The 17311-nt window shown below is 40.0% G+C and overlaps 1 protein-coding gene across 1 annotated transcript; it reads right to left on the bottom strand.

The window, feature by feature from the left end:
- Positions 1-3509: 3509 nt before the first annotated feature.
- QPCT (glutaminyl-peptide cyclotransferase) lies at positions 3510-15774 on the bottom strand. Its single transcript, XM_041404349.1, has 7 exons — positions 15595-15774; positions 11631-11777; positions 8978-9259; positions 6331-6507; positions 5382-5481; positions 4789-4905; positions 3510-3913 (listed from the first exon to the last, which is right to left on the bottom strand). Exons 1-7 carry the CDS (start codon positions 15694-15696, stop codon positions 3768-3770), a joined length of 1071 nt encoding a protein of 356 aa, XP_041260283.1. The 5' UTR covers positions 15697-15774; the 3' UTR covers positions 3510-3767.
- Positions 15775-17311: the final 1537 nt, after the last annotated feature.

The raw sequence follows: 17311 nt of genomic DNA, 5'->3' as shown, positions 1-17311 counted from the left end.
AGAATCCCAGAATTCTGAGTGCAATATAATCACTTCAACAAAAATACTTTTTTGAGTGATTGTTTACAATATATATAATATGTGCAGATGATAAAGATTCTTTTAGATATTAGAACAGCTTTTTAGCTGCTTTATTGTTATGAATATATTAGAACATTTGTTAAATCAGCACAGAGTAAAATGTCTCCTTTTATATGAGGAAAATAAAATCAGTGTAATTCGTAACTGACAAGGAAAAAGTGGAATTTGTGTACAAGATTTTACAGTTATCTTTCTATATATATTGTTTAAGATGCTCTCGGGTGATGCTTCAGTCTCAATGAGCAGGTAAGTCAAACTTCAGAACTGTTTTGCTGGGTGTAATACCAGTGTAGACTGGGTCCTTGGAATAATTCTGTAGAAAGTGGGTTTTTGTACATTTTGCCTTTTCTAGCTGCGTTTTGCTGTTAGGCAATCACAATCTAAATGTTTATTTGATACATAGTGAATAAGAATTTATAATTTGTATCATCTTCATTCCTAATGCTAGGAATGCTGTCTCAGCTAGAGAGAAAAGAAGACTGGTACTTGCTGTCATTTCTGTCTGCCAGAGGGTTTGGCATTGTTACTCCCTTAAGTTGTTCCAGCTGTGATCGCACAGGATCGCGTCACTTGTAGGTAAATGCATCCAGCTTTAGAGAGTTTGAGGGGCACGTACCATTATTTGGCTTCAGATTCTTGTGAGAAACTGCCTTTTCCTGATACAAAAGGAGCCAGAGCACCTATCACAAGACAAATAACTACCATATGGGGTTTTTTTCAGCTTTACATGTTAAGTGATGGCTCTTGAGTTCATTCTGTTCTGTATTCCCGTAACCCAGGTGGTAACCACAGACACCTTTGGCACACAAAGCCATGACAGCCTTTTGTGGCTGGTAAACTGATTTTTATTCCCTTCCCTTTGACTGAGATGTGACAAATCCTTTTCAAGGCGAGAACCTGTGCAGCCATTCTGCTGATTAGAATAACTGAAGTCCTCTATTGATTTCTAACCCTTGCTGCCACCATCCAACAGAGGAGGAGAAGCTATCCAGCCATAGGTTTTTCAACACAAAGCATCTGTCTGAATTCTGAAGTGGTTATCTGTCCTGTGCTTGTCCAGACCCAATGGATCTGGATATTTAGTCATACTCAGTGTTGAAACTGAGAGTAGAAGAGATACCAGTCCTGGTCTCTTTACTTGTATTTTTTGTTCTCTGGGCATTTTATGAAATAGCTTTGACTTTGTTCTACCTGCTTGTTCTCCCCTGCCTTAGTAGCAATGAAAACCCACCTTGTGCCATGTCTGCCTTACTGACTGCTTCTTGTGCTTTTGAGAACTTAGATTCACATGGTTACTGGGTTAATGTTTTCCTTCCAGCAATTATTTTTTAAATGAATGATGAATCACATAAATTGCTAATATGATGATCCTTCCCTCTGTAAGTAAACTTTTCCAGGGCCAGCATCCAGTTAGGAGATGGCCTTTTTTTCCTGTACCAAAAAAACCCCCAAACACAAAACCGAAGCAGGGAAGAAAAAAAAAACAAACCCAAGCCTTTCCATGTTTGCTTCACATTCTGATAAATATTGAATCATATTACAGCGAACTGTATCTCATTTCCTTGGACTGAGTAAACATAACTCGAGAGCTGCATGCTCAGGCAGTAAAAATGTAATGACAAAATTGACATGATTTGGTGTACCACATGGTTAAATTATGGCTTCAGCTAAGTCTTCATAGAGATTTAAAAAACGCAGGCTTTTCCCAGTTATAACAACCCTCTGAGCCAATATTTCACAATGAAGCATGTTTTAAGTTAACTTTCAAAAAAAAGAAGCAGAGTAGCAGTACACAGTGCAAACATGTACTGCATTTTACAGAGGTCCTGCAAAATAGGAAGTACCACAAGAGTTCACCAAAACAAAACAACCTCACAAATTCGTGTTTAATATTTCTATATTTAGCCATTCTGTTACCTTTCTTTGCCACTTAGGAGGGTATGAAGGTGCTTTGTACTGCTCAAAGTATTCAAACTTCAGAAGATTTAATGTAATTTTCTAGACTATTTTCTCATGGGCTGAAGTAGAAGAGAATATGATTGCAAAGAGTTCAAGAAGCTTTGATATATTTAAACAGATATACTGTGATACCTGAAAATAAAGACATAGTCTAATTTTTTAGAATTTTCATAGTATTCTATTTCAGAAGTTGCAGGTAAGACAAACAGCATAAAATGCTTTTGCTCTTGAGCTACCAAATCAGAATTAAATTTAAAATCAGATTAAATTTAATTTTCAGGCTATCCTGTAATAGTAAAATTTTACAGATTTTCACTGCTGTAAATACCTATTTCTGTAACAACTTTATAATATGGATGTAAATATTGTCTTGGGCTCCAAAATATTTGCTTTAGGAAAATGGTAAAATACAGGCCAAATCTGACATGCCTTCAATTCCATTGCTTACCTCCTTTTTAAATCTCTTTGCTCAGGGTAGAACTTTGCAGGGAAGAAGTTTGGAGCAGTAAAATACTGACTTTTTTTCTCTCAGTTCATCTCCTATCAGCTTGATTTTTATTTTTTTTCCTTAAAATGCTCTCATCCTTTGCTCACCAGTGGAAACCATAATTTTCTCAGTAGCTTTTGAATATTGTTCTTCTGGCTTTCATTAATCTCATTCCAGTCTTTCTTTTTGCCAGTGTTACACTAAAGCTATTGAATAATTCCAGTAAGGAATGTAAAAGCACAGGGTTGTTAAATTGCTATCTTTTGGTGTCTAAACTGTTGTCTTGCTTTTAATAACATTTTACTTTTGATAGCACTTTGCCTTTAAAATTGTATTTAGATAAACTATAGTTTCTAAAGTGAACACTTTGCTCATTGATTATTTTTGTTGTAGTCTGTATTAAAAACAGCAGGTGGGTGGTGGTTTGGAGGTTTTTTTGGGTCAAATTGTGAATGATTCTCACGTGACTGAATGGTGTGTACTGGGTCATTGCTCCCACACACCACCTGATCTTTTGTTTGTATCTCCTGTGTTGCAGTCAGAGCACAGGGAAACCCCCACATCCCTTCCTGTTAGCATCACATTCCCCCACCCCTCTCTATCAACGAGTATCCAACAAATGACAGGGGCAAAACTGAGTTTGGGTTATTGTTCTGTTTTCTGGGCATCAGCTGTCTGCAGAGAAAAACCCTTGCAGCCACCTTTGTAGGGGAAGGAGGAGAGGGACCAGAGAGGATTAAAAATCACATCTGTGTGTCAGGAGTTCTAGCAACCCAATGGAGCATGAGGTGGTTTAGTTCAGCCCAAAGTAGAAGGCTGTTATGGTGTGATTTTTGCCTCTTCTGATAACATGGCATAAATTTCCATAGCTGAACACTGCAGAAGTTGGTCACACCTTGTAAATACTATTACCGTGTAATTAAGCCATGAGGCGTTCCCTCCTGGGATCATAATGTGACAAAAAACAATGATAACAATCTGGAAAGATTCTGGAGTTTTTTTTAATTCAGACACAAAACATGGAAAGATCAAATTCTTTCCAGGCTGAGCTAGGTCTTATTTAATGGTATCTTATTTGGCTGCTGGATCAATGGGCCATGAATAGCTCAATCAATAATCAGTCTAGCAAGAGCTATCACATTTTTCTTCACCTTGGTACGCTCCAATGCAATTAAATAACAAGTGTGAAGGTGGGCAAACAGTAGTGTGAATGGAGGATAATTTGTTGATGTTTTGTCTTTCATAGGTTGAGATATTCCAGTACAAACACCTGCAGGATTTTGTTGAGATTGTCAATAGTTGCTTTGTCAAGGTTTTCTTCTGTGTCCATCATAGTATGCCATACTGCAGGAAAAGGGGATGGAATCAGATGCAGGACTTGAACCCCTATAAAAAGGAAAGTGAAATTTGGAGAAGAAATATTTTAGGAGTTCTGTTAAGCCAACTGATACTTCACCATTTAGCAACAGAGTCAGGTAACTTCTCAATAAGCTTGCTTTAGAGGGTGTGTCCCTGCAGCTCCCTTTACCTTCTCTTGTTTTGATGCTTGTGACTGCATCCCATCATTAAAATGTGTTGTGTAAATCTGCCACCTTCCTTTCCTTTAAATATTTTTCCCTCATTTTTTTTCTTTTTTTTTCTTTTTTTTTTTTTTTTTTTTTTTTTTTTTTTTTTGTTTTTTTTTTTTTTTTTTTGAGATTCTTTGCATTTTGTCTTTAGGAGCTACAGAAGGACAGCGAAATCACTGCAGCTCCTCAAAAAGAAAACTGATTACCATGTTTTTGTGAAAGTGTTAAGACTGAACGTTTTTGAAGCACTTTTTTAGTTCTCTACATAAATGGTAAAATAGGGTGTCTTATTTTTACTCTATAAAATAGAGACAGTGTTGCCCTCAGTGTGTGTGTGTGTGTATATATATATAAGGTATGTATGCACACACATTAAGCCGCCTATATGTACTGCAGCTTGTAGGCAAAAGAGGAATTAAATCAGTCTTCTGCTTCCCGATTGCTTTTGGGGAGGAGCACTTTTATTTTCTCAGCCTCTTTCCTGTTTTACTTCTTTTTCTCTCTGATTTTTTAGCTGCATACCACTAAGGAATCAATTTTTTTCATTAGGTTTTAAGTCAAAGTTCTAAAGTTGGATTCAGAATCCTCAAGTTGGGGCAAATAAGCTTGAAAAACAAGAGCTTATGCACTTGCTCATTTACTAAGTGATGCATTTCTTAGTGAGCATGTACAAATTATAAGTATTTCTATCACCTCTTAACAAAAATGGAACATGATCATCTTCAACCAAGCCTCGATGTAAAGTACTGTGGAAATACTGACTTCCAGCATTGTGATTCTTCAGCAGATTCATGTTGTGTAGCTTTTGCTCTGTAATGCACAATGAAAGTGGTTATTACAATTTTTGGACAATGAAGCATGTTAGCACGTTTGAATTATTATTCCTCACACACGGAAGCTTTTTCCATCAGAGAAGAAAAAGGCAGCAGTGACTGTCTTTTGCATTTGTTTAATACTTGGAAGACCTCAGGATTGGTGCTATTACCATCATTTTACAGAAGTGAGAACAAAAACACAGAAGTGAAGCAGTTGCCAAGTGTCACAGAGTGACAATCAGTAACAGAATCTGTTTTGTTGCTTCCAAATGTCTGAGAGTCTTCCTCTGTTGTTTTATTAACTAAGTATCAAAATCTTCATATAGGTTTAAGATTTCACATTTACATTATCAAAGATTATTACTGCAAACCAGAAAATTAATCTAAAAATCTGATTCACAGAACCTAATATATTCAGAAACTACTCACTAGATTTTGAAATTCATTCAAAACCCATATCCTTCTGCTTACCAATTGCTTGAAGCCTCTGAAACCATCGGAGAGTGTTTGGAAAATAATTGGGAAAGACTGGGTTTGGCGCACCAATTAAATCCAGTAGTACAAACAGGTCCTAGACAAGAAAGAATCTTTAGTACAGAATGCTTTCCTATAACATCAGCAGCAGCAATGAAACTCTTGGTTTCCTGTACAGGTCATGAGCAGGTCTTTGCTAGCCCTGGCCAAAGATGTGCCTTTCTACCGTGGGGCCTGACAAGAATTCACTAGCAGAACCTGATTCCAATCTGATACTGATACTTTTGCTGTCTTCCCAAGGAGGGAAAGGCTGGGCTATTCCTCTGTTCCTGGAGCTGAAGCAGGCTGCATAGCTTAGCTTGCAATTTGTGCGTTATATCTCTTTAAAAGAAAAACAACAGTAGGTGGGGAGAAAGAAGAGGAAATTGCTTTTTCCCCTGAGAACAACAAAGTCTGTCAAGGGAAAGACATTTTATGAGTCACAAGAAGCAGTGACAGAAGAGAAGTGCCTCAGCAGTAAACAGGGAAAGTAGAAGGGAGCAGACATCCAGAATGTTAGTAGGAATCAGAGAAAAACAGAGGTTGCTGTAGCTTAGTCCTGAGCTAGGGGAGATTTGTTCATAGGCCAATGCTGTTTGTGCTCTTTCCCTATCACTTTGAGTTATCTTTTCCTGAAGAAGGTGGGTATCCTAGTTTATATTCTAATAAATTGTGTATTGTGATATTTCTGTGACTCCTCCTTGTACTTACATGCTGCTGAAAAGCTCTTGCCAATTCTCTATCATATCTCATAGTGTTTCCAGAAGCCTGCTTCTTCCTTTAACTTTAGTGGGGTCGTGGTTTCTTGGGAATTTGACCAGTTACCTACTAATTAAATATTTTTTAAAATGCCATTTGCTATTGTTTCTTAAGGAGGAAAGTCCTTAAAAAGGGGAGAGCCACTTACTATGCCCTGTAGCTGGTTGGTGGTTGTTGAACCAGGTGGGTGTGGAGTCGATACCATTTTTTGAGCTAAGTGTTGAGATCCATAGAGGGAATCGGAAGGGGACCACCGAACAAAGGCTTCTTCACCATCAAAAAAAATGAGCTGAAGTGAAAGGTCTGGTCTTGACGTTGAGCTGGCCTGTTGGAGGAAGTTAAAAGTCAAAATAACTGATTCTGGGCAGAACACTAAATAAAGGGCAAATACTGTAGTCATGAAAGTAACACAAATAAGGATGTATTTTCCCTATGCAAACCTTCCTTTGGATATTATTACGGTGTAATCACTCAAGGTAGTTGTTATTTATCAGTGACACATTCTCCAGTCTCATAATTTTGGTTCTGGATAAAAGTTTCATTTCTGACTTGGGAGGACATGACCTGAGTGTTGAGATCTGCAAAACCAGGTAGCAGCAACATTATCTCAAATAATGAGGAGACATGTCAGTAACAACATCTGATGTGAGTGCTAATATTATTATTTGATTGCATCACAAGGATTAATATAATTGCTACAGCTGTGCATCAGCAGAGGTGAATTATGTATTTGACAAGTTGATGGTTCTTTGAGCTCCTTCTTTTCATTCAGGGGAATTTCCAATCACTGAGGCAACTTTGTGCAAAACCAAAGCAAAGAGAATGGGTATGTCAGATATGTCTTTCCCTTTCAACAACCAAAATATAACAACATTAAAACCTGAGAATATATATGATAAATGTATTTGTTGTCACAAAAAAAGATGTTTGTATGAAATCTCTTCAAATGTAGAGGGAGTCTACTATCTGAAGCCTTGTTTGAACTGTCAGAATTTCCTAATAATCCACAGCACAGCAAATCCCAGTCTGGTTCCACTAAATGGAACTACAGTTTTGGGAACTGTAGTCTTAACAGTTGCTATAAATATTTTAAGCCCTCTATGAATTAACACTACTTCAAGTAAAAAATTGCATGATGTGGTTAAAAAGGTGGGGTCACTGGCAGCAGTCATGTCCTGTATGGGCTACAACTCCCAAATAGCTGCAGCTGATGCAATATAAACAGAAGCTTCTATAAAATGTCGGTCATGCAGGCAAGATGGCATTGATTGTGCTCACAGTGGTGTATTGATTTCTCTAATGGCAATGGTTTGCTGCCCTTTGTATGTGACAGAGCTCTGTGGGCAGCAGTCATTTTGCATTACATTCTGGAGAAAATTGAATCAGTGCTATTTGAGTTTTAGAAAGTAGTTACTTGTGTTGTTATTACTATTACTGCTTAATACATTTTAATAATGCAGAGAAGAGTCTTTGCCCAACAATTTAAAGCTTACTCTGGAGAAGTAAGTTATAACTGGAGAAACGTCAAGATAAAAATCACAATTTCAAGTCAAAGTATGAATAGATTTGGCTGAAAACATAGCATGTTGTGCTACCATAAGCAGAGCAAAACCATCATAACTAATGTATTAAGCAGATGGATCCCAAAATATATTTTGTTAACAGACTGTAAATGTGAAAGCCTGTGAAAAGTAATTAGTTGCCTTTTGTCAAATGCCGTCATCTTAGATGATAAAAAACAATTTTCACTGTAAAATAGTGTATTCGTAGTGAAAAATGCCAGTCTTTAAAGTCAGTGTGCAGGTAGTTTCATAAATAGACACCAAGCAAATTTATTATAAATGAAGCTTCTGAATGAAAGCCTATGTATTACAGGAGTTTTTTGTTTTGTGATTAAAAACATTGGCATAGTCTTCTTCTCATTCTTAAATATTCACATATCAGAAGGCACCAAATCAGTTTCTGGAAACTCCTGTTGACAAGTAATCCTAATACTTGAGCTGAGTGTACTCCTGACACTTTATAAAGTGTCTGTCATATTTGAGAGACCTTTCCTGTAACAGCTCTGTAAACGTATGAGAATTATTTTTCTGTAAATACTGAATACTGAACCAGTAGATGGCACTCGTGAATCCGTAATCCTACCAATTTGTAATCCTACAAGCTTTAAGAGTTTGTAGGCTCAACAGATTTTTGTGCCTAGCCACTGCAGCCCTTTGAAACAGATTTTCGTAGCATAGGTAACACAGACTGACAACATTATACTCCTTTCATAAATAAACCATTCAAATTTGTAAAAAAAAAAAAAAAGAAAAATTGAAATCCTTGTGGGATAGGGGGACCTGAGTGTGACTCTTCTGCAAACAGTGTCTCAAAGCAGAATACAACTTAGAGATTTCTGCAGGATTCAGAATGCAACAAAACTTTTCAATGACCCTAGATGTTACTGGATAGGAACTTCTGCATCAGGTTCTGTGCCTTTTAGATAGAAAGTAGCATTATGTCTTTCCAAGTCTATGAAACATCTATTATTCATGTATAATTTGTTATTTTTATATGGTGTATGTTTATATAGATAACTTTTAGATATCTGCCCTTTTTATAAGAAATTTTAATGTGATAATGTACTTTAGAGTAGTAGATACTGATCTCTGCTTGTTCTTGGAGTCAGTGGGAGATTTATTACAAGCACAGCAATCAGGGAACCCAGCATGCAGGCTATGGAAAAGAATGTGGAAATGCCCTGAGGCCTGTGGCTGTTGGAAAGGCAAATGAAAATGAAACAAAAAAAGTACCTTGATTAACTGAAGCTGGTTATCCAGGGCCCGTGCCAGCTCCAACATCATGGCACAAGGCACAGCTGAATCAGTTGCTCCCACAAACACTCTGCCCTGCCATTGCTGTCCAAAGAATTTTGAGTCGTAGTGGCAAGCAAGTACGAGATGGCGTTTTGCAGAGGGCTCAAGAGTGCCAATAATATTGGAAAATGTTTTATAACCATATGGTGTGTACTTCTGAAATGTATCTTCTTCAATTTCCCAACCAGCCTTTAATGTTTGAAGACGGTGCTTGATATGCTGCAATTATAAAAAACAATCAGATTAGTATTTCTTGCTTCAGAAAGACGTTGCAGACAAACTATTATTAGCTAATTATTATAGCTAATAATCATTAGCTAATTATTTCTGTAAGTTCATGGTGTTTTAAAGGATAAACTTTATAGCAAAACATATAATATCACTTTATAACTTTGCTACCTGAGCCTTTGACTGCCTCATTTGCTATTAGTTTCTTCCTTTTGATCTTTCTCTTTGGAGTGTGAAGGTGTTTTGAATTATTGCCAATTATTATGACACATTAAGATCTTGATCTCTGAAGTTTTCAGGCCAGTGTCTTTTGCAGGTGTAACAAGAGCAGATTTAATGTTAATATCTTCAAAACTTAACTCAGATGTGCCCTTAAAATTGAAATTCAGGATTGGCTGCAGAGACCTTGTTCCTTGTTGTGGCTGTTTAGACAATTACCACACAGAGATGCCACAGCAGTATAAGGAAAAAAAAAAAGCTGTTTTGGTTGGTTGGTTGGTGTGAGGTGGTTGGGCTTTTGTGAGAAATCTGCCTTTCAAGTGATATAAATTGTTTACAAGGCAATAACAGATAGGTAGATTCCTTTAAGAAAGAAGGAAACATTACAGAACAGCATTTTAAAATTGAAATTCTGTAAGTATAGCTCATGTAAAGAGAAGAATTGAGACAATCTATAAGGCAAATCATTAATTTTAGCTATCTTCCTGCCTGAAGATAATACCTCTAACAACCCCAGCTATACTTCAACCACAGTTCTGGCTAACTCCTATTAGAGGGACATCTCTGTTTCTCTGTTAAGCAACTTATTTTTATGGGTCCCTAGAGGGCTTCTTCAAGGCAGATTCCTCCCTCTTAAAGTAAACATTAGGAAAAGCCTCTGAGGGGAAAACAGACATTGAAGACTTGTTCTACTCTTAGGGAAGTCAGTAGGAATGACAAAAAACAACAATATTGCCGTAGATTTTAGTGCTAGAGCAAACTTCTATTTTGTTCATGATCATACTCTGAAAGCTTTTACAACATGGTATGGTCTATCAGCTATCAGTAGGCAGAGTTAAGGATTGAGGGGACCGTATAAAACTGGATGGAGTTCCCAGTATCCTTTTTCCCTTAAGAGTATGATGATTTTGTGTCTCAACAAAGACAAAAACTCCATTATTGTGTTTTGACAATAGAGGACTCTTATTTTTTTCCTTTGGTGAGGGGTCTAATTTAATACATGCTGTTACCTTGTAACAGGATGATCCTATTTTGAACATAATCTGTGGTTTTCTAGCCTAGGCTCAGCTGTTTTTTTGTTTTTCTTCCTTTTCCCCCTTTCACTTGGCTGCCTTCCAGAGTACTGCTAAAGAAACCACAAAACTAAATCTACAGAGATGTGCACACACACACACAATGCATAAAAAGGCTGGATTTTTCCAATCTACCAACTGCAGGGTAGCAAATAAATTTATTGTAGCTGGGGCTGTCTTAGAGCTGTTGAGTCAGTGCCCAAAGGGTAGATGAAGGCTGGTGAGATGATGAGAATGTCTTTAGTAAACTCAGCTGTACCATTGTCCGTCTCCTGCTTGGTTAATGGGGTCCGGAGCCAGCACGGACACTGCCCTAAGGTGCTCACGCTGTGAGTGCAGGGCAGAGGTGCTGACAGGGCAGCACCCCACTTGTGTGGTAACTTCTTGAGGCTCAAAGACAACGTGCTGGAGTCTTTACTGCCTTGGGGCCAGCTGCAGCCTGGGTTTGTCAGTCCAGCACCAGGACACTGCTGTGCTTGGGCCAGTGGAGATGGTGTGGTTTGTGGACCAAGGCTGCGCTTTGTCCTGCTGACCATTTCATCTGCCTGCCCCTTTGGGCCCCTCTGATCCCCTTTTGTGTTGACACACCCATCTGAAGCAACACTCCAGGGCATTGTAACAACACAGGACAGGGCCTCTCCAGAAAAAGTGGTGGGGTGTAATTTATTTAATGCCATGCATGGTCTTGGGTCTGAACCAGTGACCAAAAACCTGCTCATGTGAGGGAAAGGACAGCCATTGTGTTGTACTTTGGGTACCAAACCTGGGGCAAACTTGTTAATTTAAAACGTGGGGGTTTTTTAAAAAAAATTCTTATTTTTCATCATGCTCTGCAGCCCTGGGAAACAATGTCAGCTGATGTGCAAGCTGTGTCATGTAGGCACTATGGGGTCTAGACTTGAACAATTGTAGAGTTCATCCTACTGAATTAAAGGAATGTGCCTGTCACTTCTGTGGGACTGTCTCTTTGGTGGGGGTCAGCAAAGATGTTACCAGAATATAAATATTAATAATTATAATAATATATAGTACAGATGTTCTTAGAGATTGTTCAGGAAGTGTTGTCTTACCTGTCGCACGATGTAACTTCCTTGTGATCCCGGATATCTTTCGATCAGGATAGGGCGCAAATCATTCTCCCACATTTCAGAAATATCTGTGTTGGCCACAACTTTTTGAATAGCATCAGAACCTAAAATTCTTGGTTGGTGAGAATACTGCAGAAGGTAGAGAGAAAAAGAGTGCTATAACTATTACTAGACCTTTTTAACCATAGTTTTCTTCAGAATTACAATAAAAATGGTATATTGTGCTACTTTGATTTATTCCCAAAAAAACATAATTAAAAAACCCTTTTCACTCCGAAATGATTGGCTTCCCTATCCTTCATTTCCATGCAAAATATGCTTGTATTTAAAGTATGGGAGAAAGTTTTACCTACCAGCTAGCTGTAAAACCTGAACCTATGAATGGGATCTGTGTTTCCTAATATCTTAATTATACATGTCATGTCTGCAACCACACCACCTTCAACTGAGGTTTCTATTGAGACAAACACCAGAAGCTTTGTTTCCAGTAGTAATAATATTTAGCTTTATGCTGTGTACTGCAAAGAAATGCCTAAGGTAACTCACTCCCAGAGGGAGCGAGCTGTGTCATTGTGGTCTCTACCCACAGTGAAAGAATGGGTGTGACTGCAAAGAAAGTGGCTTGTCTGGGGCTAGCTGGGACATTGGTCCGCTTGGTGACACATGGGTTAACCTCAGTTCCAACAGCTGTCTCCTGTGACAGCCACTAATATGTGACCTACCTCCCTTCCTCCCAAGTGACTTCCTTTCTGTTGCCCAAGCGCAGGCCTTTGGGGTTGTATCAGGTGACCCAAAATGCTTGAGACATCCTTATGGAGCTGCCAAATGCACATCTTAGATCTGCAAGAGCTCCATAGTGCTCTGGAGTGGTAGCTGAATGCCAGGTGGAATTCCCAAGGACATCTCAAATGCCCCTTTATACACCAGGTTTGAACCTATCCAATCTCTAGCAATTGTCTCCTCAGAAACTTCCTGTGCCACTACTGTTTTTACAGATTCCTCATTTATATCACAGGGTCTTCCCTCTACTCCTGTCTTTCTCTGAATGAAAAATATTGCTTTGTTTATTTCTTCTTTGATCAGAGCTGCCTTACATGACTGATCAGACTTGCTGTCCTTCCATGTACCTTGTCTATGTCGTCCTTTCTGAGATGAGCAAAAGAAGAGAAACTGGAACATGAGCACATCATAGTTTATAGTGGAGGACAATGGTATTTTTTATTCTTTTTCTTTCTTCAAACTGTTTAACAGGTGACTTGCTTTTGGGCTGCTCCTGCGTCAAACTGACATTTTCATAAATATCTGTAGTCTAGCCCTATCATTGTATGTGTTAACAAGAAATTATTCACTCTCCTTTTCTTTCATGTGTGTCATTTCATATGTGTCTGAAATAACACCTAAAACCCATTACCTGGCCAGAATGTGAACTGACCTCAAAAGTCAGGTATCTTCTTACCTTAGGTGATGAATATTGTTTAAAAATGGGAGTTGCCTCATATTTGACTTTTTTCTACTTCATTTGTGTTTGTACAAGCATGAGTATTTTCTAGACTTCACCGCAAATATTTAATTCTACCTTTCTCTTGTTTCCTAGCTGTTTATCTCCATGTGAATCTTTCCCCTAATTCCACTTAGGTTTAGCAGTGAAATTAAGCAGAGGGCTGACACAAAGATACTGAATCTAGTTGTGCCAATTTTAATGCAGTGTTTAAAGCTGAATTTTAAGACTGTAAGAACACCAGCATTTAGGATGGGCAGTTAACATTTTTAATGCTAGCAAATTTAGACATAGATTAAAGAGAAAAGAAAAATTATATAATTTCATCTGATATAAAGATGAACTTTTGAAAGTTTGGAAATTATACCTTGGATGTTGTAAGACACTCTTTTGAAATACTAGAAGTTTAATAAGGTGGAATGTAGACCACCTTATTAAAAAGGCACAGAGAAGGGAAAATGTCAGGGAGCTGTTCGATTTAGGAGGAGCAGGCTGTAAGGGGAGAGTGAAAAGCTAAAGCTATGTACTTTGGAAGAGTGTAGGAGGACAATTTAATTAAGGAAGTTCAGAAAATCTGCAGTTGAACAAGAGAAGAGCATGCCTGGTAACTGGGGTCATCAAATCACTTGGCAAAGAAACATTATTAAAGTACAAATGCATGAAAATACTTCAGAAGAGAGGAATCAATTTCCACTTCTAGTAATGGAGATATCTTCAAATTTGGGAAGTGAGAGGAGTTACAAAAGTGGTTATGAAATAAAAGATACGCAAAATAAGATTTGTAAGTGACTCATTCTTTACAGTGTTGGTCAATCCCTGTTTTGCCACAACAGGGAGGCAGAACAATATATTAATGAGAGGGTTGTCACTAATCCTGTTGTACTAAGCTGTATAAAACTGCAAAACTTCGAGTTCCACAAGTAGCCCAGGCTTACTTGAGGACTTTGAATTTCTGGCTCGCATGTCCCTCCAGGGAGAAAGAACAAAAGTTGTCGAAGGACAAGAATTTGATGAGGAAGAGGAAGTTGTTCTTGCTTAGTGTGTGCACAGGCGGAGGAGCTCAGGTGTGATGGCTCTGTGGCTGGATGGCACTACTGACAGCGCCGGCCAGGAGACTGACTGCTCAGACTGGGACCAGCTAAAGAGGGAAGTGCTGGGGCTCCAGGGGGCTGCAGAAGGGAGACTGGGGCTACGTGATTGTTCATTGACCAGTGTGACTAAAGATTCAGCCCCACATGTATATACTATATATGTACAAATACATGTATTGTGCATAATTACAGATGTATTGTGTTACAGATATATTGTCTATACATGAGCTATATATATTATATAGTGAGCTATACACATATATATGTATGTAGTGTAAGATGCAATAAATAGAACAGAATGAAACAGTATCTCATTAACAAACAAAGAAACAAGCCAACATTTCCTTGAATGGGGGCGTGAATAAAATCAAGGAGAAAGGGAATTACTATGGGGAAGGTTGTGAGGGAAGCTTCATTTTACCAGCTTGTCCTGGACTCTGATCTATTGGTGATGAGAATGGTGCACTGGATTTGTGGAATTCAGTTGCTTCTTGCTGAACTTTGACTTCAGCTCTTCTACAAACACTTGGGGAAGGGCCCTAAAAGTATATTTTCTGTTTGGAAATTCCTGAAGTGTTTAGTTGAATGTGGGTTGCAGCTTTATGCTCTCCTACATTTCATGTGGTTTAATTCTTTATGAAGAAAACTATGTTAATGTTTCATAATAGTACACTAAGAGCTGCTACATTGAGAAATCTGTGGTTTAAAGCTTACCACTCTTTAATTAAACCTTATCTCAAGGTTCCTTTTTTCACTAGTTCACGCAGCAGTCTAAATTAGACACAATATGGTATGAGTCTACAATATATTAGAGCATTATATCTTTTCAAAACAATTTCGTACCGGCTATCGGCACCATGCCTACTTGTTTTTCCTAGATACACGTGCATTGCTGCTGAAAGAGCTATTTGTCTTCTCAAGCTAAGTCACTGTCCTCTGACTCACCACCATCACAACAAAAGTTGGAGTATAGTAGAATGTTATAAGGAATACAATTTCAGATTTTGATCCGTCTTGCCCTGTTTGGGTTTCCCCTTAAATACAGTATCTGCCCCTGACAAATCTTATCGCTCTTGCTGCCCGGTCCCAGGCGGTGCGAGACGACAGAGCCAAACGCGTGAAGAAGATCCGCTCTCTGCAGCCACCGAGCTCGGGCTCAGGAGAGAAGCCATGCCACCCACCCTCACCTGCGGGACCGCGCTAAGGGTGAGCCCAGCCCGGATTCACCTTGGAGGCCAGGGCAGGATGGATGGGGCCGTCCCCGCGCCCAGCCGCTGACCCCTGCCCGCCGGGAAGGCGCTGCCCCCAGTACCAAAGGAGAAGCAAGAAGCTCCTGGGAAAGGCAAACGCGACCCACCTTCTCCAGGGTCCACGGCGCTCCGGCGTCCCTCCCTAGCGCCGGGGACAGGCAGGCGGCGAGGCACAGTGCCCCGAGCAGCCGGGCAGCGACCCCCGCCATCCCTTCCCTCCGCCTCGCCGAGTGCCGGGGCAGGAAAGGAGAGAGCCGCGGCTGTGCCGGCCGAGGAGGCGGCACGGAGGAGGCAGGAGGAGGCGAGGAGGAGGTAGGAGGAGGCACGGAGGGAAGCTCGGAAGGAGGCAGGAGGAGGCACGGAGGAGGTAGGAGGAGGCACGGAGGGAAGCTCGGGAGGAGGCAGGAGGAGGGAGGCTTGGAGGGAAGCTCGGAAGGAGGCAGGAGGAGGGAGGCTCGGAGGGAGGAGGCTGCGGCAGGAGCGGCGCTGGCTGCCGGAGCCGCAGCGCAGGCAGTGTCCGTGGTGTCCGTGTCTCCCCCCGAGCCCAGCCCGGCCGGCAGCGCGTCAGCAGTGCCAGGGGCTGCTGCGCCCCGGCCCCCTCCCGCCGCCTCCTCCCCCGGCCGCCGGGCAGCCAGGGCGGGCGGGCACTCGTGATTCCCACCGTGGGAAAAGCCGGAGCCTGCGGCTTTCCCCTGAAAGCTGGTTTTGTGTTCCGAGGGGCAGCTCGTGATCTCTCGGCCTTCGGGCACCGGTGGGAGCCGGGATGAGGGAGGGCTCTGCGGCGCTGTCCCGCTGGGAGCCGGCCGGGAGCAGCGCTCGGGGCCGATGGAAGCTGGGAGCGGGCATTCCTGAAGCGTGTGACAGCAAGGACCTATAGAATTGAGAAGGGGTTTAATTCATTCATTTACAAGTTCTTGTTATTATCTTTTTCAGGCCTAAAACAACAACCTTTGCTAAAATGAAAACCCACTCTTCAGGCGTTTTAATTTCTGTACTTATATTATCAACTAAGAACACAGCAAAATCTGTGGTGAGGTGGTATTTTGCAGTGCACCAATATAACTTAATAAACCAAAGATACAAGTTTCTGAGCTCTTGTTCTCTTGTTTAGGTGATTTGACATCACCGTTTTTGCTCTAGGATGTTGTAGAAAACATCTGACTATTCTGAGACTATATTTAAAGTCTCTGACTTTTACATATTTCTTAAAATTCAGGCTTAATCTCAAAACAAAATAAAAAAAAAAAAAGAAGAAATGAAGGAGGGAAGCAGCAGGAGTAATCATTTTGCTGCTTGTCAGCCTTGTACTGGAAAGCCTCATCCTAGTAACTAGAGTTTTGCAAGTAAGGGTGATGTTGGAGAAATGGAGTGATTTGTGATTTGCAGATTGTTGACCCAGATTTCACAAGTTTCCTAGAAAAGCTGGTGGATCTGCCACCCAGCATACAGATGACATCTCTGGTGGTGATAGCTTTACTACAGATCCTTCTAGCTGATACTCAGAATGTGGCTGTGTCCAATTTTGTTCATATATGGGAAAACAGAGAGTTAATTTAAATTGGTGCTTTTTTTTTTTTTTTTAGTCATGAAAGTCCACACAGTGCTTTGTTAGGAAATTGTTCCAAATTCACAGCTGAATCACTGGTCTGGTTAACAGAAAGAAATGAGCAATCTTTTGATTACCAAGAAAAATCAGCATGGTTGACAGATTTTTAGACAAAAGCCCCAGCATGTCAGAGATCAAGTCACAGGCAATTAGTCTAAATCCCACTACCAAGATGATGGTGATCCCAGCAGAACTACACAACAGAACAAAAATCTGTT

The sequence above is a fragment of the Onychostruthus taczanowskii genome, unplaced genomic scaffold (genome assembly GCF_017590055.1).
Source record: "Onychostruthus taczanowskii isolate IOZ18803 unplaced genomic scaffold, ASM1759005v1 scaffold21, whole genome shotgun sequence".
In the NCBI taxonomy this organism is placed as follows: domain Eukaryota; kingdom Metazoa; phylum Chordata; class Aves; order Passeriformes; family Passeridae; genus Onychostruthus; species Onychostruthus taczanowskii.
Note: the sequence above shows the minus strand (reverse complement) of the source record. Positions and strands in the feature narration are given on the sequence as shown.

What these genes read in the sequence shown, in the direction of transcription:
- QPCT (XM_041404349.1), bottom strand. Translation starts at nt 15,696, where the DNA reads ATGGCGGGGGTCGCTGCCCGGCTGCTCGGGGCACTGTGCCTCGCCGCC. An exon ending in CGCCGTGGACCCTGGAGAAG is followed by an intron (nt 11,778 to 15,594) that starts GTGGGTCGCGTT and finishes TACCTTCTGCAG; the next exon opens with TATTCTCACCAACCAAGAAT. An exon ending in TGTTCCATTTTTGTTAAGAG is followed by an intron (nt 3,914 to 4,788) that starts GTGATAGAAATA and finishes TCCTTTTTATAG; the next exon opens with GGGTTCAAGTCCTGCATCTG.